Source organism: Choloepus didactylus, chromosome 1, assembly GCF_015220235.1.
Source record: "Choloepus didactylus isolate mChoDid1 chromosome 1, mChoDid1.pri, whole genome shotgun sequence".
Classification (NCBI taxonomy): Eukaryota; Metazoa; Chordata; class Mammalia; order Pilosa; family Megalonychidae; genus Choloepus; species Choloepus didactylus.
The window spans coordinates 210,987,281-211,011,027 of NC_051307.1; the positions used below are offsets into that span (position 1 = coordinate 210,987,281).

Genomic DNA, 23,747 nt, shown 5'->3' on the forward strand with positions numbered 1-23,747 from the left:
GACATTACAAATTCATGGGAGAAAATTACGACATTTTGAATGGATATGTTGTTATTTTTGGTTAAAAAAAAATTAACACTCTTAAAAAATCTTACCTTAAGGTTGTCTGGCAATTCAGAGCGTCCTGCATAGCCAGGATTCATGGTAATAGCTACAAAACAGTTTGGATTGAGCTTAAGTTCTGTTCCTTCAAAAATAAACACTTCCAACTTCTGTTGAATGGCTCTTTGAATGCAAAGGATCTGTTGAGCTACCACTGACAACACTTCCAACTCGATTCGATTAAATTCATCAAAGCAAGCCCAAGCACCAGAAGAAGCCAGTCCTTTAAAAAACTAAGGACAAGAAAAAAAAGGTGGTGATTCTTCTTAGGAAGGGGCATCATAAAATAAATATTTAACCTTTTAAGTCAAAATTGAAGGATAAGTTTAATAAAAGCCCCAAGCATAATAACAAGGTCTTTTCCTCTAAAACCAAGTTACCCACATTCAAGTAATTCTCAAACATGAGTCAGCGTCGGTTTATCCAGTAAGATCCAGCTGCAAGTCTGTTACATTTAATAATCAAACTGATTTTGTAATTTACCTACCTTTCCCATCGCTAGATAATCTAGCCCATCTGAACAGTTGAACACCACACACTGTACAGCAAGAGCTTTAGCCAAGTCCTTAGTGGTTTCAGTTTTTCCTGTTCCTGCTGGCCCCTCTGGAGCACCTCCCAGGTTTAAATAGAAGGCACCTATCTGGAAAACAAAAAAATATATAAAAAGAAACCTACACTTAACAGAAAAAACTTAGACAAATGTTTACTAAATGGATTAGTCTTATTTGTAGCTTCAGAGAGGCAGGTATACAATTAGACTGTTCAGCTAATTTTTAGCACAAAATTCTCTAGCTGCACAAAGAAAAAGCAGGGTCCAATATAAATGAAAATGCATCAGTCTCTTTATCTTCTAATACTTCAATGACTTTCCATATATATATAATTTGCCTTTAAAAGCAAAAAGAATACAGCCTTGAAGGGGTAAAATTAGGTAAGAAGGTTTTAATTAGAAGTGATTATGGAGCTGAGTGTAGAGGATGATAATGACACATCCTGCATGGCCAGCTGCAAAGAGTGACGACCCTAAATGGGGTCAATCAATTGGAAGAGAAACAGATGACTTACTATCTAATTTTGCCTATGATTCACCCTGGCTAATGCCTTCCTCTCGGTGTGTTTATTTTCTATATTCCCATAGTACTGTTCTATACCTCTCTTACTAGTAATATCACTTTCTTCTTTGTATTATGTTTACTTATGTACATTTTATTCTCATCAATTAGTGTTTAAGCTCCATAAGGGCAACATGAATAATCTCTGAAATTTTTCTGGGTCCCCACAAGGACTAGAAGAGTGGCTAGAAAGTTTTAGAAGCATACATACTGCAGTCATCTTTCTCTTAACTATGGAGTTCATTTCATGAAAATTCCATGAGAGTTTGTGAAACTTAACTTTTAGAAAAAATAAGATTAAGGAACTAAGGCTGAAAATAGACCTAGGAAAATCATAAGTATTTTTATCTTTGCTAAAATAAAACAATAGAGACAGCTCATTAAATAAATGCAATATCAGTGATATTTTACTCACCTCAAATTTATAATGGATGCTCTGTTAACGTCCGTTAACTTAGTTGCTAGAAACCTCAGGATCCCCTGTATTTACTAGTTCAAGAAAATGCTTACAAATGAGTTCCCTTTATTTTGAATAATAAATATACTAGGAGATGTTGCTTTCAATGTCTAGTGCCCCATACAAATGCTTAATATGATTCTGCTTTTATAACTCAAAGTTATAAAAGCAGAATCTTTCAAGCATGTCAAAGCTTCTCAGTTCACTGAGGTCTCAGATATATTACAGGAGTTTAAGATTTATTTGCTCAACATTTAGGTAGTAAATACATACTGTTCACCACTAGATGAAAGAACAAGACAGACACGGTCCCTACCTTCAGGTAGCTTCCTGAGAAAAGAGAGGGTTTTGTGAAAAGTTTTGTATTAGACTCATTGGTGTCCTGCCCAGATGTCCTTTATCAGGCCATCACATTCATCCCCCAATTGCCTGTGATTGTGCATATGGGTGCTAATAGCGCACAGCTGCCCTGTTCTAAGAATTGCCTTCAGCTGATAGGGGCTACCTCCTCAGCAAATACTTGAAAGCTTACTCATGCTTATATCCCACCTGCCTTTGTCTTAAAGTGGCATAACTCTATGATGCCATTCAAGTTCCAAAGCTCCCCATGAAATCTTACTAAGGCTATATACTTTGGTTGAAACCACATATTTGCTTAGCTTGTTCCCCTACCCTATTCAGCTTTCCTCACTTGCTTTAAGGTTTTTACCTTAAAGACTATTTCCTTAATAAATCATTCACACAGAAAAACCATTTCATCTCTGCTTTTAGAGAACTCAATCTAAGACACGTTAATTTTACTTGTTGGAAGATTACACTCCAAATGCAGGCTTTCACAAATGGCACATTAGACAAGCCTTTTGTGCAAAACTTCCTAGTGGCCGGAATAACATGTGGTGGCCACTAAATCCTGCCCCCAACCCCCTTTCCCCAGCTATATACATTCCAATCCTTACACGGTCATAAAGCCCACTACTCACTTAGCCATGGGCTCCACGTCATTCCTTCTCGATTCCCACCCTGGCAGACCCCCGGGCCCAATCACCACTCGGCCCACCAGCTAAATCTCTGTCCATCTTACCGACTGACCACCCCCAAAGGAAAAGCAGAAATACAGCTTTACTTCAGACCCCCGCCATACTGATGGCGCTTTTCTTTCCAACCCCCACCCTGCTGCTGCTCAAATAAAACTTTCTTTCCTGAAAGTCAATTGGTCTCTGTGCCCTCCGTGACTGCGCTCCGAAATTTCTAACATTGCTTACTCAGCATAGGTGGATTGGTGTTTCTTGATGCTCCTCCTCAATCCCCAGGTAAGGTTGCCAGACTTAGCAAATAAAAATACAGGCTTGCCCAGTGAAATGTGAATTTCATATAAACAAAATTATTTTTTAGTGTAAGTTTGCTTGTGCAATATTTGGGACACATTTATAATAAAAATTATTTGTTGTTTACCTGAAATTCAAATTTATCTTGCAGTTCTATATTTTATCTGGCAACCTTATTCCCAGGGCTTTATGGTCAGAGCTCTTCCATATTCTCAACCAAGCACAGGCCCTCAGTACAAACCTTCTACATTTCTGCTCTCTCTCTTATTCAGAATCACTAATTTGCAATTCTAATGCCCAAATGTACTTTTCTCATCTCCCTAACATCTCTCCTAAGACTCCATTGCAAAAGTATATACCGTTTTCTGAAGCTCCTATTTTCTCTTTATATCTCCAGTACCTTCTTTTTCTAGTTATCCCAATGGAAGTGACTCACAATTTTCAAACAGTAGAATTCAAACATCTATGATTCTACAAAAGCATTCAGAATTAAATATTCGTTACTAGACTTTGACATAAAGGGAGTTTGGGATTAGGAAGTGACAACTATATTCAACTATTACAGATAAGAAAATAAATAAGGATAACAATGTTAAATTTGGACAAGAAAATGTATCAAACCAAAAAGTACTTTGTGTGAATTTATATGTGAACTTAAATAATGTAAATGCTTACCAATGTTCTGTAGCACCTATCAGTTAGAGGAGTAATGACTAGTCTCGGTGAATTACCAAGATATTCATAAGCATATTTTACATTGCAATTAATGATACGAACTCGAGCATTCTCATATTCCCAATAATATCGAAGTTGAGCAAGCCACTGGAAATCTGTATCATGTGAGACACCTGGAAAGAATATAGTAAAACCAGACACATACCTTTCAATGGAAATTATTACAAAACTAGGTATGTCATCATCTTTTATAACAGTAAATATTAAAATAATTCATGTCTCCCAAGTTTCACTATTTTCTCTTTAATATTAAGGGAAAAGCTCACATACCCATTTCAATCATGTCCATGACCACATCTCTAGCATGGACATCAATAGTAACCAAAGCCCCCAGAGTGGTCCTGGTCTGCTTTGACAATTTTCCTCTTACCAGCTCTACAATATCATTTAGCTGATTCTGAAGTTCCTTATAATACTTCTTTAATCCCTGCAAAATAAAAAATAATTAAACTGATGTTATATAGTACCTAAACCACATATTTCGTATATTTACTTTCATGAAAAATTCCTGACTTCATAATCTATCTCAAATATAGAAATGAATTACAGAATATAGTACATTTCTCTAAGCTTAGAAAATATGAAGAACGATGTGGCAGCCCCTGGCCAGAGCAAAACAGGCCTGCGGACCTTGGTGCACAGCAGTTAATACCGTTTGAAAACACGGTTCTAAATAGTCAGGCCCGCCTGCTCCCGCATTAAACAGAGAAACAAGTCTTTGCTTTGGTGAGAAGGTGAGTTTATTGAAGATGCATCAGCAAGGAACTGGAGGGTCAAAAAAGCCTTCTGAGACCAGTTCAGAGTGAGAAGAATTATTTGGACTTTTATAACCCCAGACAGACAAAGAAATGGCCAGAAGCCAGAAGAAAGCAGAAAGGAAAAAAAAATAGAAGAGAGAAAGCTGTTTGGTCGGCATCTCACTATTTTCAGGTCCTCCCCTCATTCAGGCTTGTTTTTCAAGGTACTGATTATGAAACCATATGGTTACATCCCTCATATCTTACTGCAGGCAATGCTGGGAAAGTTCCTGGGAGCAGAGAATAAGTTTTTGTTGTTGAGATCAGAGCAACAGCAAGTTATTTTAACAAGGGCTTTTCATGGTCAGAATAACTCAAAGCTGCTTGAGTGAAGTGATCTTAATAAACAGTTTTTTTTTTCCTCTATTGGCTATTGAAGACTATACTAACCATTTTCCAGCTAAAGAATTATATTGAATATTTTCTACTTATCCAGCTATCACAGTTTGTGTGACCTAGGCAGCTAATGTTTAACCCATCATCTTTGTAAGCCAGTAAAGAGAAAAGGGTAAATTAACCTTAAAATGTAACTTTAAAACATGAAACTCTTGGCCTCACGAAAGAATAAGATGTAAATGTACCCCAGACCTCCCCCCCACCCCCCCACCCCCCGTCAAATGTTAATCTAGCCTACCTGCTTCTTGTCTCCCAAATGTTATCACTCTTGTGGTTATCTACAAAGCCCCATCCTATAATTCTCCTCTCCTTCCTGCATCACCCCATGTCACAGGATCCTGTTCCCGCATCTATGCTCTCCCACCCTTAGGAATGTCTTTGTCTTAAACCCTTACAACCCACTTGACCAGCTAGCTTGATTAAGCAGTAAACTTCCCTGCGAATGTGATGCCTGCCTGGCCTAAGATAGCATCATGATCTCTTAGTGACTTCTCACCCTGTTGGTAAACCCTGAATAAAAGTTCATGTATCAGAAAATGCCCAGTGTCTTCTTTGGCCTCTGGACTGGCAAAGCCCTCATGGGCCACGACAAACGATTTTTCAAACTATATTTGTATAATTTTAATGTTATATAGAGAAATTGAGAGGGGGTTGCCTTTGCAAAGAATAGATAAGCTAACTAAAAAATACAGGATGGAGAAAAGAATATTATTTACAATCAAATAATTGCTTTACCTCTTTCCCACTGCTTATAATTTCCTGTGTCTCAGAAGTCCAGAACATTTGAGAAACACAAAGTACAACTTGGCCAGGCCACTCTCGAACCCAGTCTCTTCTTGCAGATTCTGGATAAGCCTAAATAATTAAAATGCATTTCTAATTTTAAAAGATTACAAGAGGAAGGAAATATCTAAATGTCTAATAACGTGCATTATTTGGTACATTCATAGGCTAGAATATCACGCAGTCAAGAAAAATGTTTCAGATAACTAAAGACCTGAAAATATTTTTAAGTTACAATGATTATATATTTGAAATATTTGTTTGTTTGTTTATAAAAGAATTCCTGAGAGGAGGAATTCCGTATGGTTATTATGTTTCTTTGCTGTGGAAACTTGTCAAGTTTTCTACATGGAATAGATATTAATTTCCATTCAAATGAAATGTAAGGGTTTTATTAAACTAAAAAAAGAAACAAACAAATTATGTACATTGATGCCAAGATTTAATTTAAAAGGAGACTACTCAATCTAGTAGAAAACCGGATTTATAGTAAAAGCCCTTGTGTTACTTATCCATAGCTTTTCTAAAACCTTGCATGACTAGGGTATATAATTTGAACAATTACATATATAATTGAACCAATTTGTGCTTTGAAGTTCAAAGTATACTTTCATTTCTAACACTTCTATTTTCAAAATCCATTTAAATTGATCAGAGAGAAAGTGTTTAATCTTAAAAAACAACTTATTTCAAAAGTGGTGGTTGTACAGCATTATGAATGTAATTAATGCCACTGAATTATACACTTAAAATGGTAAAATGAAAATTTTTTGTGATATGTATGTTACCACAATAAAATTGTTTTAAAAAAACAAACGATAGAGGGATTACGGGAAGACGGCAGAGTAGGGAGCTACAGGACTCAGTCCTTCCATCAAAACAACTATTAAACAGGCAGGAACTGACCAAAATGACTATTTTGAAACTCCAGAGGCTAAAAGAGCAATTTATAGCATCCAGAGCAGGAAGAGCAGGAAGAAGAGGCTGATAAATTACAGGATAGAACAGTAAATTGCTCTCTCTGCATGGCAACTACAGGTGCCCATCCTCTATTCTTACAGCAGGCCACTGTGCGATCCATCCATCTGTGACACAAAAGGACTCAAAAATCCTTTTCCCCAAGACCAGTGGTTGGCACAGTTGATCACTGATCACAACTTTTGATTAGCAAATTCAGATAGCTGGGGGCCGTGCTCTGAGGGTGGCCATTGTTTCAACCCACCTGGGACAAATGCAGTGGTGGCCATTGTTTCAAGCTGCCCAGAACACAGGCTAGGCAGAGGAGACTTAGTAACACACCACTTCCTCAGGGCTGCAGGAGACAGCTAGCTGAAGTGCTGCATTTACTGGGCAGGCCAGGAAAGCTCAGTTTTGGGGAGCCATGAAAGAAACTCTTGGAGCCCTTCCTGATGCCCTCCCCTGGGAACTCTGGAGCTAGTCTGTGCCTCCTTCCTGGGTCTCTGGCCCCATTTTGGCTGAGAATGACTGACTTGAGAATGAATGACTCTCCATTATGCCCTCCTTCCAGAATTTGCCCTCCAGGCAAAAGCAGCTTGAGACTATAAAAGGAGTGTAAAAAACCATAAGGCCAGATATTCTGGGACAAAGGCCTGCTGGCTTCACACACCTAGGAGTGGGAGGACTATCTCCTGGGAAATAGCAGAAAACCAAACTCTTGTAAACAGGGGAACTCCAAAACAACTAACAAGCAAAAGCCCAGGACTAGATCCAGGCCCAGAAAGATAGGGAAAACCCTGCACACTGCATTCACCTTGGGCAGACCTTCCATGTGACCAACACTTGTTATTAACTGTTTTTTTTTTTTTAAATACAGTTTTATTCACATACAATAAAAGGAACCAGACAGAACTACTTGAGTTGAAGACTACAGTAACTGAAATGAAAAACAGAGCTGGCAGAAGAAAAAAATCAGCGAACAAGAAGGCAAGACACTTGAAATGAGTCAGGCTGAGGAGCAGAAAGAAAAAACAAATATAAAAAGCTAAAATAGTCTAAGACACCTTTGGGACACCATCAAGTATACCAATATACAAAATACATGCAAAAAAAGAGAAAGGAACAGAAGAAATAGTCAAAGAAATAATGAGAGAGAACTTCCCAAATTTAGTAAAAGATGTGAATATGCACATCCAAGAATCACAGAGAACACCAAACAGAGTAAACATGAAGAAAAATACACCCCATCATATACTGATCACACTATTGAATGCTACAGACAAGGAGAGAGTTCTCAAAGCTGCAAGAGAAAAGCAACATGTTATGTACAAGGGAGTCTCAATTAGACTTAGTGCCAATTTCTCATCAGAAACCAGAGGCAAGAAGGCAGTGGGCTGAAATACTTGAAGTGCTGAAAGAAAACAATTGCCAGCTAAGAATTTATATCCAGCGAGAGTCTCTTTCAAAAATAAGGGAGAAACTCTGCAAATAAATTCTTTAACCGCCCCCCCCCCATATGGGACATGTCTCCCAGGGGAGTGAATCTCCCTGGTGACATGGGATACTGATTCTGGGAATGAGCCTGGCCCTAGTATTGAGGGATTAAGAATGTCTTCTTGACCAAAAAGAGGAAAAGAAAGGTTACAAAATAAGGTTTCAGTGGCTACGAGATATCAAATAGAGTTGAAAGACTATCCTGGAAGTTACCCTTAAACAAGCTCCAGCTAGATACCCCAAATGGTCACAGTATGCCAAGCCCTAAACAACAGTAGTCCCAAATATTTAGGTCCCTATCTGAGACTCTATAAAAGTTTCACTCACTAAGTTTACTCTTCAGAAACTTAAATCTTCCAGAGTGTTCCTATGCCAGATAAACTCCAAAAGCCAGAGGCAACAGCCTCTTCAAGAACATAAACCAGATGCAGCCCTCTCCTCCATAATGTTGACACCCCTTTTCAATATGAACAAGTTAGGGAGGTCACTGCCCAGATATGCCTGAAGACCAAGAAAGTGATTAAATGAGAGGGAGGGGTAGCAACAGACAAGATAGGATTTAATAATGAATTATGAATACTGAATCTTTATATAAATTTTTTTTTAGATGCTAGGGTAGTAGAATAGCTAGAAGGAAATAACTGAAATGGTGAAACTGTAACCCATAACATTCTTTGAAATTTGCTCTATAGCTGCTTGTTAAATTGTACTTTGAAAGTTATCACCTTTCTGTATGTACATTATATTCACAATAAGGAAACAACTGAAACTGTGGAACTGTAATCCACAACATTCTTTGAAATTTGCTATATAACTACTTGTTAAATCATACTTTGAAAATTATCACCTTTCTGCATATATGTTACATGGCACAATAAGGAAGTAACTGAAATTGTGGAACTGTAACCCATAACATTCTTTGAAATTTGCTAACTACTTGTTAAATTGTACTTTGAAAGTTATCACTTTTCTTTTATATATGCTATATTTCACAATAAAAAATGTAAAATAAATGGATACACCACGTGATCTAAAATTTTTTTAAAAGAGGGAGAGATTAGACATTCCCAGATAAATAAAAGCCGAGAATTCAGCACCACTAAACCTGCCCTATAAGCCATGCTAAAGGGAGCTCTTCAAACTCAAAGGAATGGACACTAGACAGTGGTTCAAAGCAGCATAAAGAAATACAGACCTCCAGTAAAGGTAACCATTCAGGTAATTATAAATGTCAATATTATTGTGTTGTATTTTTTGATATGTAACTCCACCTCTTACTTCCTACAGGTGCTAAAATTCAAATGCATAAAAAGTAACAACAAATCTATGGTTTTGGACACACAATGTACAAAGATATAAGTGGTAACAAGTACAAAAAAGATGGGGAACAGAGGGGTAAAGGAGAAGTATATGTATATGCTATTAAAGCTAAGTTGGTATCAAACTAAATATGATTATTATGTATTTAGAATGTTAAATTTTAACCCCATGGCAACCAAAGGAAAACAGATGGAAAATAAATCCAGTTAGAAAAGAGATGGCACTCAATATAGTACAACACAAAAAGTAAAATAAACATAGAAGTAGGCATTAACAGAAGAATTGAGGGACAAAGAAGGTATAAGACTTATAAAGTCTAAATAGCAAAATGAAAGAAGAAAGCCCTGCATTATCAGTAGTGTCTTTAAATGTAAAAGTATTAAAGTCTTAAGTCAAAAGAAAGAGATTGGTAGATTGGATAAAAAAGCATGACCCAACTACATGCTTTCTGCAAGGGACTCACCTTAAATTCAAAGACACAAGTAGGTTGAAAGTGAAAGGATGGAAAAAAATAAAACATGCAAGTAGTAACCACAAGAGAGCCAGGAGTAGCTACACTAACAGCAGACAAAACAGACTCTAAGTCAAAAACAGTCACAAGGCCTTGGTCCAGCACCAGAAGGCTGGTCCCATGTCCCCAACCCCACCTGAGTACCTGGCCACCCAGGTCGGCTGCATGGGGCACCTGGCTTTGTATGTGAACCCAGGAGATCTGAGGCCTCCATTGCCCCCTCCCCTGCCCACCCTCTAGAGGAGCCCTGTGCCAGGGATGAGGGGGGCAACTGGGGGTGGGGTGGTTGCAGTGCTCAGGCAAGGCCCTTGCTTCACCTGGGGACTGCCCAGGGGGAAAGTTGAGCCACCTACAGCAGCATTGGATTGGGGCCCCTCTTGGGAGGAGCATGAAGTGGCAGTGGCAGAATGATGGAAGAATTGCGTAACCTGGACCCAGGATGGCAGGAATTATTGGAGGCCAGGTTTACAGCTGTTGGTGTTAGTAAGGGGCCACACAGTAGTGAGTCTTCCAACCAGAGTTTGTGCCACCTGGGGCCCTTGTGTGACACAGAATTAGAGACTCCTGAGGAAAAGCAGAGTGACCAGAGAAACCGGGAAAGAAAAGCTAGCCAAGGGAAAGGCACTTCTATGGACATAAAATTAGTAATTACTTTGAGTTCGTGGGGGAAGCTGGCCAGGAACCAGCCCTGGCAGAAGTGTTCCACCAGTTGTATGATCCTCGTGGCAACATTCCTTATCTAATCCCTTACCAAGGAGAGTAGAGCAGACCCTTTATGGTTTAGATGGCGGTGCTGCAAACGAGGCATCAGAGGATCGATGTGCTCTGCCAACTTTGAAGTCAGTGATGCTACCAAAACCTCGTCTTGACACCGAGCAGCTGGCCCAAAGCATAGCTGGCCTCTGCTTCACTTTTCGTTTCAGCTCAGCAAAACAGTTCCTCTTCTACAGGATCTGTCAACAAAGAGCTTTCCTGCAGCTCCCCAATCTCCATCCTGCACAGACTCAGTCTGATCTCACAATAGAAAAAATATCTGCACTAGAAAACAGTAACAATTCTGATTTAGAGAAGATGGAGGGAAGAACAGATGATTTGAACAGATGATTTATTAAGAGCCAACCATGAATTGAGATGACAGATTGATGAACAACAAAAGATACTAGAGAAATACAAGGAGCGATTAAATAGATGTGTGACAATGAGCAAGAAGCTTCTTATAGAAAAGTCAAAACAAGAGAAGATGGCATGAAGAGATAAGAGCATGCAAGATCACTTGATATTGGGCCATTTTACCACTGTCTGACATGGGGCCTCTTTTACTGAGAAATGGACCAATGGTTCCGCTTTCCAGAACCTTATCAAGCAACAGGAAAGGATTAATTCACAGAGGGAAGAGATTGAAAGACAATGGAAAATGATAGCAACGTGAAAACCTCCTGCCATGGGACTGGCCCCTCCAGCAACCAATGAGCAGAAAAGCAAGACCAATGGAGCTGAAAATGAAATGTTAATATTAGCAGAAGACCATGAACAAGAAGAAATCTTCAAACTCAGATTAGGTAGTCTTGAAAAAGGAGGAGGAGAAAGCAGAAATCCAGGCAGAGCTGAAAAGGCTAGAAAAAGTTAGAAATCTACATTTCATGGAACTATAAAGTTTACATAATGAAGATAATTCACAATTTAAAATCACCCAACACTAAATGACAACTATTTGTTGTTATATCTTTTGAGCAGAGGAAGTTTCATTGAAGTTTACAAGGCATTTGATCTAACAGAGCAAAGATATGTAGCTGTGAAAATACACTAGTTAAATAAAAACTGGAGAGATGAGAAAAAGAGAATTACCACAAGCACGCATATAGGAAATATTGGATATCACAAAGAACTGGATCATCCCAGAATGGTTAAGCTGTATGATTATTTTTCACTGGACACTGACTCGTTTTGTAAAGTATTAGAATACTGGGAGGGAAGTGATCTATATTTCTACCTGAAACAGCACAAATTAATGTCAGAAAAAGAGGCCTGATTCATTATCATGTAGATTGTAAATGCTTTAAAGTACCTAAATGAAAAAAAACCTCCCATCACATACTATGACCTCAAACCAAGTAATAATCTTTTAGTCAATGGTACAACATGTGGGGAGATAAAAATTACAGATTTTGGTCTTTCCAAGATTATGGATGATGATAGCTACAATTCAGTGGATGTCATGGAGCTAATGTCACAAGGTGCTGGTACTTTTTGTTTTGTTTTGTTTTGTTTTTGTTTTTGTTTTTTTGGGGGGAGGGGGATGCTGTTACTTTTTGGTATTTACCACCAGAGTGTTTTGTGGTTGGGAAAGAACCACCAAAGATCTCAAATAAAGTTGACATCTGGTCAGTGGGTGTGATCTTCTAACATTGTCTTTATGGAAGGAAGCCTTTTGGCCATAACCAGTCCCAGTAAGACATTCTACAAGAGAATACTATTTTTAAAGCTACTGAAGTACAGTTTCCACCAAAGCCAATAGTAATACCTGAAGCAAAGGCGTTTATTCAACAACGGTTGGCCTACCAAAAGGAGGACCACATCAATGACCAGCAGCTGGCCTGTGACCCCAACTTGTTACCTCACATCCAAAAGTTGGTCTCCATAAGCAGTCCTGCTGGAGCTGCTATTGCATCAACCTCTGGGGCATCCAATAATAGTTCTTTGAATTGAGACTATTAGGCCACAAACTGTTCAACACATATGAAGTGAACAAATGGCATTCAGCAGTGGGTTTGGAAAGTAGAAAATCCAAATAGATTTCATGAAACCTGTACCAGGTATTTCTATTTTCTTGCTTTTATCCCATCCATAGAGCAGAACAGCATTGATTCTCATTGAGGAGAAACTTTGGGCAGCTCTGGTCAGACCTCATAAGAAAAGGCCTCATCCAAGATTCCAGTGTTAATGGCCACTGTGTGTGGCTGCTCTGAGTGAGGAAAAAAATTATAAAGAAAAACTGGTTCCATGTACTGTGAACTTCAAAACATGCAGCCTCTGGGAGGTCCCTGATACAGTTCTTCAGATAAAGAATGTGGACTTGAAAATACAGATCCAGACTAGTCCAGTGTCTACATTTAAACTTGTTCTTTTCTTTTATTAAAGTTTAGGTAACATCTGAAAAGCTTGCAGCACAAGGGCCCAGCTGGGGGTGATGTTTGACTTTGAGGAAAAAAGTTGCTATTGCCTATTAACAGCATTAGAGTTAGTGTTTTATCCCTAAATAATTTCAATTTTTAAAAACATGCAGGTTTCCTCCTCCCTTATTTATTTTTGAAAGAATTCATTTGGTCATAAAGTGAAACACATATTAGCAAACATGTGGCAATGTTCATTCCAGACAAATGCAGCTTTCTCCTCCCTCTGGTCTCCTGGTTGTAGCTGCTTCCCTCATCTCAGTAGGGGAAAAAAACTAAGTGGGAATACTGAGATGTGTGGCTTTTGCCATTGGACAAAAAATGAAGTTAGAAACTGCAGTTTGGAGTCTCTAGGTTTTCAACTATTTCTTCACAATTTGAACCCTTGATGGTTGTCCCTTTTAATTTATTTGAGTGCTATTTTTTTAAAATAAAGGTTCATCTGTCTATGCAATCCTTTTGGATTCTCTGGCTAGGCAGAGAGTGGGCTGGAGAGCCAAATGCCCCAGGGATCAGAAGTTCCTACCACAGTCTTTGTGTGCTTGCCAAATGGTATATATACCTTGTTAACCAACCACGTTATTAAAACTTGATCAGCACATTAAAAAAAAAAAAACAGTTATAAGGGACAAAGCCAGTCATTACATACTGATAAAGGGGACAATTCAACAGGAAGATGTAATAATTATAAATATATATGCTCCTAACGGCATAGCCCCCAAATATATGAAGCTAATACTAAAGGATTAGAAGGGAGAAATTGATGGTTCTGTATTAATAGTAGGAGACTTTAATACACCACTTTCAGTGATGGATAGAACACTCAGTTAGAAGATCAATAAGGAAATACAAGACTTGAATGATACTCTAAACCAACTAGACCTAACAAAATTTAGAACACTTCATTCAACAAAAAGAGAATATACATTCTTCTCAAGTGCATATGGATCATTCTCCAGGATAGACCATATTTTAGGTCTCAAAACAAGTCTCAATTAATTAAAAAATACTGAAATCATACTATGTGTATTCTCTGACCACAATGGAATGAAGCTACAAATCAATGACAGAGGGAGAAATGGAAACTTCACAAATATTTGGAATTTAAACAACATACTCTTAAATAGCCAATGAGTTAAAGAGGAAATCACAAGTGAAATTAGAAAATATCTTGAGGTGAATGAAAATGAAAATACGACATATAAAAATTTATGGGATGCACTGTAGGCAGTGCTGCAAGGCAAATTTAAAGCTCTAAATGCTTACATTATAAAAGAAGAAGGATTCCAAATCAAGATTAACCTCAAAACTGGAAGAACTAGAAAAAGAAGAGCAAACTAAACCCAAAGCAAGCAGAAGGAAGAAAATAACAAAGATTAGAGTGGAGATAAGTGAAATAGAGAACAACAACAACAAAAAAGAACAGCAGAAAGAATCACCAAAGCCAATAGTTGGCTCTTTGAAAAGATAAATAAAATCAACAAATCTTTCGCTAAACTGACAAAGAAAAAGAAAGAGAGGAAAGAAATTAAAAAATCAGAAATAAAAAGGGAGACATTACTATCAACCCCACTGAAATAAAAAGGGCTATGAGAGGATACTATGAACAAAGATATGCCAATAAACTAGATACCTAAATGAAATGCACAAATTCCTAGAAACACACAAGCTAACTATATTGACTCGAGAAGAAATAGAACATCCCAACAAACCAAATACAAGTAAAAATATTGAATCAGTAATCAAAAACCTGCCCCTCAAACACAAAAAAGCCCAGGACCAGGCAGTTTCACAGGGAAATTCTATGAATTCCAAGAAGATGTAACTCCAATTCTGCTGAAATGCTTCCAAAAAAATTAAAAAGGAGGGAATATTCCCTAATTCATTCTATGAGGCCAACATCACCCTCATACAAAAGCCAGATACCTCCAGAAAAGAAAACTGCAGACTAATATCCCTTATGGGTATAGATTAAAAACCTTAACAAAATACTCACAAACTGAATCCAACAGCATATTAAAAGAATTGGACACAATGATCAAGTGGATTTATCCATGATATGCAAGGTTTGTTCATAATAAGAAACTCAATTAGTGTAATACATGACAATAATAAAATGAGGCGAAAAAAGCCACATGATCATCTCAATTAATGCAGAAAAAGCATTTGACAAAATCTAGCACCCTTTCTTGATCAAAACACTTAGAACACTAGGAATAGAAGGGAATTTCCTCAACATGATAAAGGCCATATACGAAAAGCCCACATCTAACATCCTACATAATTGTGAATGTCTGAAAGCTTTCCTTCTAAAATCAGGAACAAGACAAGGATGCCCACTCACAACACTGTTATTTAACGTTGTACTGGAAGTCCTTAGCAGAGCAATTAGGCAAGAAAAAGAAATAAAAGGGATCCAAGTTGGAAAGGAAGAAATAAAACTTTCCCTATTTGCAGATGCAATGATCCTACATGCAGAAAATCCTGAACAATCCAAAACACAGCTCCTAGAGCTAATAAATGAATTCAACAAAGTGGAAGGGCACAAGATCAACACCCCCAAATCAGTTTCTATACACAAGCAGTGAACAATCAGAAGAAGAAATCAAGAAAAAAAAATTCCATTCAGAATAGCAACTAAAAGAATCAAATATCTAGGAATGAATCTAACCAAGATTGCCAAGGACTTGTACATACAAAACATTGCTAAAAGAAATCAAAGAAGACCTAAGTAAATGGAAGGGTATTCCATTGCCATGGATCAGAAGAATAAATATTGTTAAGATGTCAATTCTAAGTGATTTACTGATTCAATGCAATCCCAATGAAAATTCCAACAAACTTCTTTGCTGAAAAGGAAAAGCCAACCATCAAATTTATATGGAAGAGTAAGGGCCTGAATAGCTAAAGCCATTTTGAAAAATAAGAATGAATTTGGAGGAGTCACACTTCCTGATCTTAAAACTTATCACACAGCCAGAGTAAACAAAACAGCATAATAAGTATCAGAGCTGTACTGAAGGTGAATAGGATTGAAAGGGGTTGTTTAAAGGTATGTATCCCACAGATCAGCACTACAACTATAGATAGGTGCTTGTATGATACACTTCTAAAGTAATGACACTAGTACAGAAAGTTGACAACAGAAAGGTATATAGGAAAAATCTATGTATTGCATACTATAATTAATATAATTATAATTAATAGGAATACTATACTAGTACCACACAAATACTAGGGACAAATAATTAAGGGGTGAAAAGAGCTATGAGGTATGTTGGGTCATGAGAATAATTTAAAATGGAAAGTGATGAGGATTATACAACTAAGTGATGATAATGTGAGATACGGATGGATTATTCTGTACATAGCATATGCTATGTGAACTTAGGAACCCCCTACTTTATAAGTCAAGCCCTCAATCTTGAGGCTTCATCTGGTGAAACTTATGGTTGTAAAGAGGAGGCTGAGCCCATCTATATTTATGCCTAGGAGTCACCTCCAGAGAACCTCTTTTGTTGCTCAAATGCAGACTTTCTCTCTCTAAGTTAACTCTAAATAAATTCATCACCCTCCCCCACAACATGGGACAGATTCTGGGAATGAGCCTGACCCTGGCAGAGGGGTTGTGAATGCCTTTTTGAACAAAAGGGGTAAAAGAAAGGCAACAAAATAAGGTTTCAGTGGCTAAGAGAATTCAAATAGAGTCAAGAGGCTGTCCTGGAGGTTACTCCTATGCAAGCTTTAGCTAGATTTGCCAAATGACCACAGTATGATAAGTCCAAGTCAACAGTAGTCCTGAAAACCTTAAAGAATACCCAAATCCCTATTTGAGACTCTATAAAAGTTTCACTAAGTTTATTCTTCAGAAACTTAAATCTTCCAGAGTATTCCTATGCCAGCTAAGTCCCCAAATCCAGAGACAATAGCCTCTTCAAGAACATCAACCAGATGGGTCCCCTTTTTCCATAATGTCGACACCCCTTTTCAACATGAACAAGTCAGGGTGGTCACTACCTAAACATCCCTGAAAATCGGGAAAGTGATTAAACTAGAGGAAGGCATAGCAACAGACAAAATGGAATTTAACAAATGATTACAAATACTCAATCTCTATATAATTTTCTTCTTCTTAGCTGCTAGGGTATTAGAATAACTAGAAGGAAAGAATTGAAATGGTGGAATGGTAAACCAAAGCATCCTTTGAAATCTGTTCTATAGAAACTTGTTAAATTGTAATTTGAAAGTTATCACCTTTTTGAATATATGTTATATTTCACAATAAGGAAATAACTGAAACTGTGGTACTATAACTCATAAAATTTTTGGAAATTTCCTATATAACTATTTGTTAAAGCATACTTTGAAATATACTACCTTTCTGCAAATAAGTTATATTTCACAATAAGGAAATAACTGAGACTATGGAAATGTAACACATAATATTCTTTAAAATTTGCTCCCTAACGACTTGTTAAATTGCACTTAGAAATTTATCACACACACACACACACACACACACACACACACACATATATATATATCTTATATTCTACAATAAAAATATGTGGTTTTCAAAAAAACAGATGGGTACTGGCACATGGACAAATATACAGACCTATGGAATTGAATTGAAAGCTCAGAAAGCAACCCTCACATTTATGGCCAAATGAGTTTTAACAATGGAGCAAAGACCACCTAATTGGAAAAGAATCATTTCTTCAACAAATGGTACTGGAAAAACTGGATCTCAATTTGCAGAAAAAATGTGGACCCCTACATGACACCATACACAAAACTCAACTAAAAATAGATCAAAGACCTAAATATAAGAGGCAGAATTATTAAATTACTAGAAGAAAACATAGGGAAGCATCTTCAGGACCTTGTGTTAGGTAATGGTTTCTTAGACTTTACACCCAAAGCACAAGCAACAAACGAAAAAATGAATGGGACCTCATCAAAATTAAAAACTGTTGTTTCTCAAAGGACTTTATCATGAAAGTAAAACAGCAACCTATAGAATGGGAGAAAATATTGAAAATATTCACATACCTGAGAAATGTTTAATATCCAGAATATATAAAGAAATCCTTCAACTTTATAAGAAGACAAAAAACTCAATTTAAAAATGGGCAAAAGATTTGAATAGCCATCTCTCCAAAGATATGCAAGTGGCCAGAAAACACATGAAAAGATGCTCAACATCATTAGCCATCAGGGAAATGCAAATGAAATCCACAATGAGATACCATTTGATATCCACTCACATGGATACTATTTAAAAAATGGAAAATATTGAGTGTTGGAGAGGATGTGGAGAACAGGAAGGCTCATTCAATGCTTGTGGCAATGCAAAATAGTGCAGCTGCTGTGGAAGAATTTGGTGACTCCTCAGAAAGCTAAGTTGAGAATTAACACCTGACCCAGAAATCCCACTACTAGGTATATAACCAAGAGAATTGAAAGCAGGGATTCATATGGATATTTGCACACCAGTGTTCATAGCAACACCATTCACCATTGCCAAAAGTTAGAAGCAACCCAAGTGTCCACCAACTGGATAAATAAAATGTGGTATATACACAAAATGGAATATTACTCAGCCATAAAAAGGAATGAAATCATGATACATGTGACAACATGGATGAATCTTAAAGATACCAGGTTGAGTGAAATAGGCCAGACACAAAAGAACAAATACTATCTTATCTCACTGATTTGAAAGAATTAGAATAAGCCAACTCACCAAGTCAGAATCTAGAATATCGCATACAGGGGAAGGTAGAGGGCTAGGGAATGGGAATTTAAGACTTAAAATGTACAGAGTTCCTATTTGGAATGATGGAAATGTTTAGGTAATGAATAGTGACGCTAACACAACATTGTGAACATAGTTAACAGCACTGAAGTATACATTCTGAATGTGATTTAAAGGTGAAATTTTAGATTGTATATATGGTAACAGAATAAAAGTTTTTAAAAAATCTATGGAACTACACTTCACATACAGTGAACCCCAAGTTAAACCATGGAGTATAGTTAATAGTCCAATTATAAAAATGTGCTATCATCAGTTGTAACAAATATTCCATTATAATGCAATGTGTTAATAATAGGGCAATATATGGGAATCTTGTATTTAATGCATGATTGTTCTGTAAACCCACAACTTCCCTAATAAAGAAAAAAAATTATAAGCCAAAAGTACAATAGAAAAAAAATGAAATGATAATAGCAGATCCAAATTACAAATACCTGGAGAAATAAGTTTGAAGAGGATGCCAATGGAAACTTTTATTTTTAATAACATCGTCTTAGAAATAAGAATGTTAAGGACATGGGTATAAAGATATTGTTACAGAAATGGCTTTCATGAGCAATATTTAGAAATAAACACAAATGGAAAACCAACCTAAGCTTCCAAGAAGGATGAGGGGTGACTGAGAGCTATTTGCTAAATTTCTTACACTGATTAAGGAAATGCTTTCATGGGCAATGTTGATTCTTTCCTTCACGTTTTAGTTTGTTTGAAACCATAAGAAGTAAAAGAAGAGAAAATGTCAAGATTTATCTGAAAAAACACTGAAGCTGAATAGGACAGCCACTGCAAGAGGCTGAGCTTCACAGGGCTCCATGAAGGAAAACGGATACCTCACTCATAATAAATTGCTGGATATAAGGTTGCAGTACCTTTTAAAATTAATCTTTCACTATACAACAGTTCTTTTGTGGTCCTAAAGACAGAAATACACTGAGTTATCAATTCAGGTTGAGGTTAATCGCATTAGCATAAGTGAGGTACATCTAAGTGCCCAGGTGTGTGACATTTCTTTCAAATAGTATATATCCTACTTTAATATTTGTTCACCTCATTTTGAGTTTTTAAGTAATTGTTCAAATGTAAAAAGCAGTAAATGAACTAGATCACATATATAACACCCATGTCTGAGAAGAACTGACCTATAGATTAGCATATATGTTAATGAGCACGATTTTTGTCTTACTAGATGTGTCTGGTAAGATGTCTCATAAGCATTTCAACTTTAACATACCCAAAATTGCACTTTTGATTCCCCCCCCACCCCCCACCAAGAGCCACAAACCTCATCCTCCTCCAGGCATCCCTCAGAGGAAATGCCATCCAAATGCTGAAATCAGAAACTTAAAAGTGATTCTTGAGGACGGAGCAATAGATGATGGGTGTTAGGGAGGGAGGGAGGGAGGGAAAGAAAGAGACAGTGGTGTGACAGGATCTTAAAGATGATGGATTGGGGTATCAGGGAAGGGGGACTGGGGTATGATGGAGTTCTATGTATGGGGTTTGTACTGTTTTTGCAACTGTTCCTGTAAGATTGAACTTCTTTCAAAATAAAATTTATTATTAAAAAAAAAAGTGATTCTTGAGAACTTCCCTTCCTCCCTTTCATCCTCTATAACCAATCCATAACCAAGACCTGTTGAAACTGAAATATATTTCAAATCTGTCTATTTTATTTCATCCCTTCTGCCACTTCACTGCTACCAGCCCACCTCACTTCTTATCTGAGCTAATGCAACAGTCTCCTACTTTGCTTGCCTGTTTTCATTCTTGTTCCCTATTAATCCGTGCTTCAGAAAATAGTCATGGTGATATAAAAATATAAATCAGATCATATCCATGCCCTGGTTAAAATCCTTTAGTGTCTTTCCATTGCATTTGAGTAAAATACAAACTCCTAAACTGCCTTGCTTCCCAGTCTCATCTAACTTCACTCTTTTCTTTGCTTGCTCTACACCAGACCAGCAGCCTTCTTCCAGGTTCCTAAATATCCCTGGTTCTTTTTGACCCCAGAGTCTTTACACAGGATACCTAGATGCTCTTCCAATTTGCTCTTTATCTGGTTAATGCCTATTTATACTTCAGGTCTCAGTTTCAACATCATTTCTTCAGTCTATCACTGGCTTCCCCAATTCTAAATCATATAGCCCTTTTATTTTCTCTCATAACTTTTTTTCTTTTATAGCACTTAATCACAGATTATTATCAATTCTTACTATTATTATTTTAATAATGTTAGAAACAAAGAGGTAAAGAAAATAATAAAAGATTTAAAAGAGCAAGAACTTTTAAGTGTGAATTCATGGGTAGCCATTAATTTGCTGATACCCATGGCACCTATGCCAAAAGAAAGCATTTGCAGAATACAGAATATCCATCAAATTCTAAAAAACACACCAGCCTGGCTGCAGCGATCACATCATGAATACTCCGGAGCATTAGGTCTTCCACTTGAATGAGCCACTTTTCCACAGCACCCCGCGCAGCGGACGTGGAAATAAGTGCAATCAGCTCTACTCGCTCGCCTTCAGAGCTATACATGGCCTTAATGTCCAAATTGGGAAGGAACTCCAATTTAGCAATGCCCTCAAAGCATTTTTTTAAATGTGGCTGAACTCTAAGTGGATCTTTGGTCTCTGACAGAATCTCTAACATTTCATCATTAGATAAGAAGAAAAAACTAGGGAAAAACATGCAAATACAAAAGCTTTAGTTATAATTCATCACACATTAGAAAATGCTTTTAATTTTAGCACAATTGATCATCCATCATACCGAGGGAAGAAAAGACGTTTCTTTTCAAGATATGCATTAAGTCCTTTCATAATTTTCTCCAAAAGGTCATTGCAGGTTTGCAGTTTTTCCAATAAACCTGTTAAAGAAGTGGCAGCAAGTACCTAAAAGAGAATTTGTCTGGTCAGCACTTATATACTAGATATAATTACAAGACCAAATCTGTATTATATGTCAAAAGTACTGAAATGTTAAAAGGTTCACAAAATTTTAGTTTTTTGTAATGTAAAGACTATGAAAATTCAATGAATCATAAATATTCTTATCCAAGGATGCTAGTTACAAATGAGAAGTTATAATTTTCATGAATAATTTTGTTTCTCCTATGTTCTTTTAGTTTTTGAGGTGTGATTTAATTTTTCAACAACTGTCAACCAATAACAATCTGCAGCAGGAATTAGCAAACTGTACCCCATGGGCCAATTCTGACCTGCTGCCAGATTTTGTATGGCCTCCAAGTTAAAAATTATTTTATACTTTTAAAAGGTTGGAAAAAATCAAAAGAATAATAATATTTCATGACACTTGAACATTTCAATGCCCATAAACAAAGTTTTATTGGAGCATAGTCATGCCCATTCATTTACATATTGTCTCTGGCTGCTTTCACACTACAATGACTGCACAGTTGAGTAGCTGCAACAAAGACCATGTGTCACAAAGCCTACAATTTTTACTATATCTGGTCCTTTACAAAAAAAATTTGCTGACTACTGATCTACAGGAAATCATGTCTCACAAATGTTCTAAAGTCAATGTGTAAGGCAAAAAATCCTTCAAACTTTCATAAATTTCAGTGCAATATTTACACCCAGCACTGGAATTAATTGTTATTTCTTTAGTTGAATACCAGGTTTTTTAAAGTATGCTTCTGTCCCTGTGTGTACCAGGTGGATGAAAAAAATACATATCTGTCTTTAAACATTAGAATCACATTCAACAAAGTGCTATACTCTGAGGCAGACATATAAGACCAACTGAGAGAACAGCAGGTTCTTTTAACCCCACCACTCCCAACCATGGTCAGGTGAATCATCTACAGTAGTCATTTATTCATTCATTCTCTCCCTCTCTTCCACCCCCTTCTAACTCCTGTCCCCATTTTATTTCATTTATTCATTTTGCAAGGGGAAAGATATATAGTGTATACAGTAGAGATCAAGTGAGTTAAATGTAAATTTGAAGTAGCTCTACTATATCTATGTGTGTAGATACATATATACACATATATAACTACATATACAAAGAGTTATAAGTAATATAACTTAGGAATTGAAAGTAAAATCATTTTAGTGCTTTTATGCTTTTTAATATTTTTTTGAACTTTCCAATTTGTATATAATGAGCAGGTTTTACTTTAGTGATTAAAAAAAAACTGTCAAATGCTTACTTTTATAGTCAAAAATAAAGATTCCTCTACTGTAAGAGAGAAAATAAACACTTCACCTTTGGATCTTTTGCACAAAACTTCATGATATCCCTCCAATGTCTGTCCACTGTCTGAAACTGACGCCCCTCTTCTGGCATCTGTTGCATGATATCCTCAGAACAAAAAATGGGCTCCAAGTATAGCCACTGAGCTTGTACTTTTAACCACTCATCAATTGTTTCTTGTATTCGAATCAAACGGTCCTCCCAGGCCTTAATGAAAAGTATACTGTACTAAATACTATTTATTTTAGAAGAGCTATAAATTATAGCAAGAAAAATTCATTTAAAATTTTCAGTTATTATTTTTAAATCAATGCAAAATAGCTGAAGGTCACTTATGAGTGTCTCATGTAAGCTTAGAAAACTCTAGGAGGTCTGAGGTTTCCCTAAATCATTGAAACTTAGAATTGGAAATGACTATAAAGTTAATAATCCAGTTTCCTAATTCCTAGGTCTTAATGCATCTGGGAATATATACTGTTCTACATCAATAGTTCTCAGCAGGGGCAATTTTACCCCTCAATTCAGGGACATCTGACAATA

General features: G+C 36.8%; 1 protein-coding gene and 1 pseudogene across 1 annotated transcript in view; one reads left to right on the plus strand and one right to left on the minus strand.

Moving 5' to 3' along the window:
- Positions 1–23,747, minus strand: part of DNAH12 (dynein axonemal heavy chain 12) — a 304,653-nt gene that overhangs the window by 176,555 nt on the left and 104,351 nt on the right. The window contains 8 exon segments of the mRNA XM_037798810.1: positions 96–335; positions 590–742; positions 3,672–3,844; positions 4,002–4,158; positions 5,660–5,779; positions 21,378–21,660; positions 21,756–21,877; positions 23,220–23,414. Of these exon segments, the coding sequence (XP_037654738.1) occupies positions 96–335; positions 590–742; positions 3,672–3,844; positions 4,002–4,158; positions 5,660–5,779; positions 21,378–21,660; positions 21,756–21,877; positions 23,220–23,414 (1,443 nt within the window).
- Positions 10,397–12,695, plus strand: LOC119505858 (annotated as a pseudogene).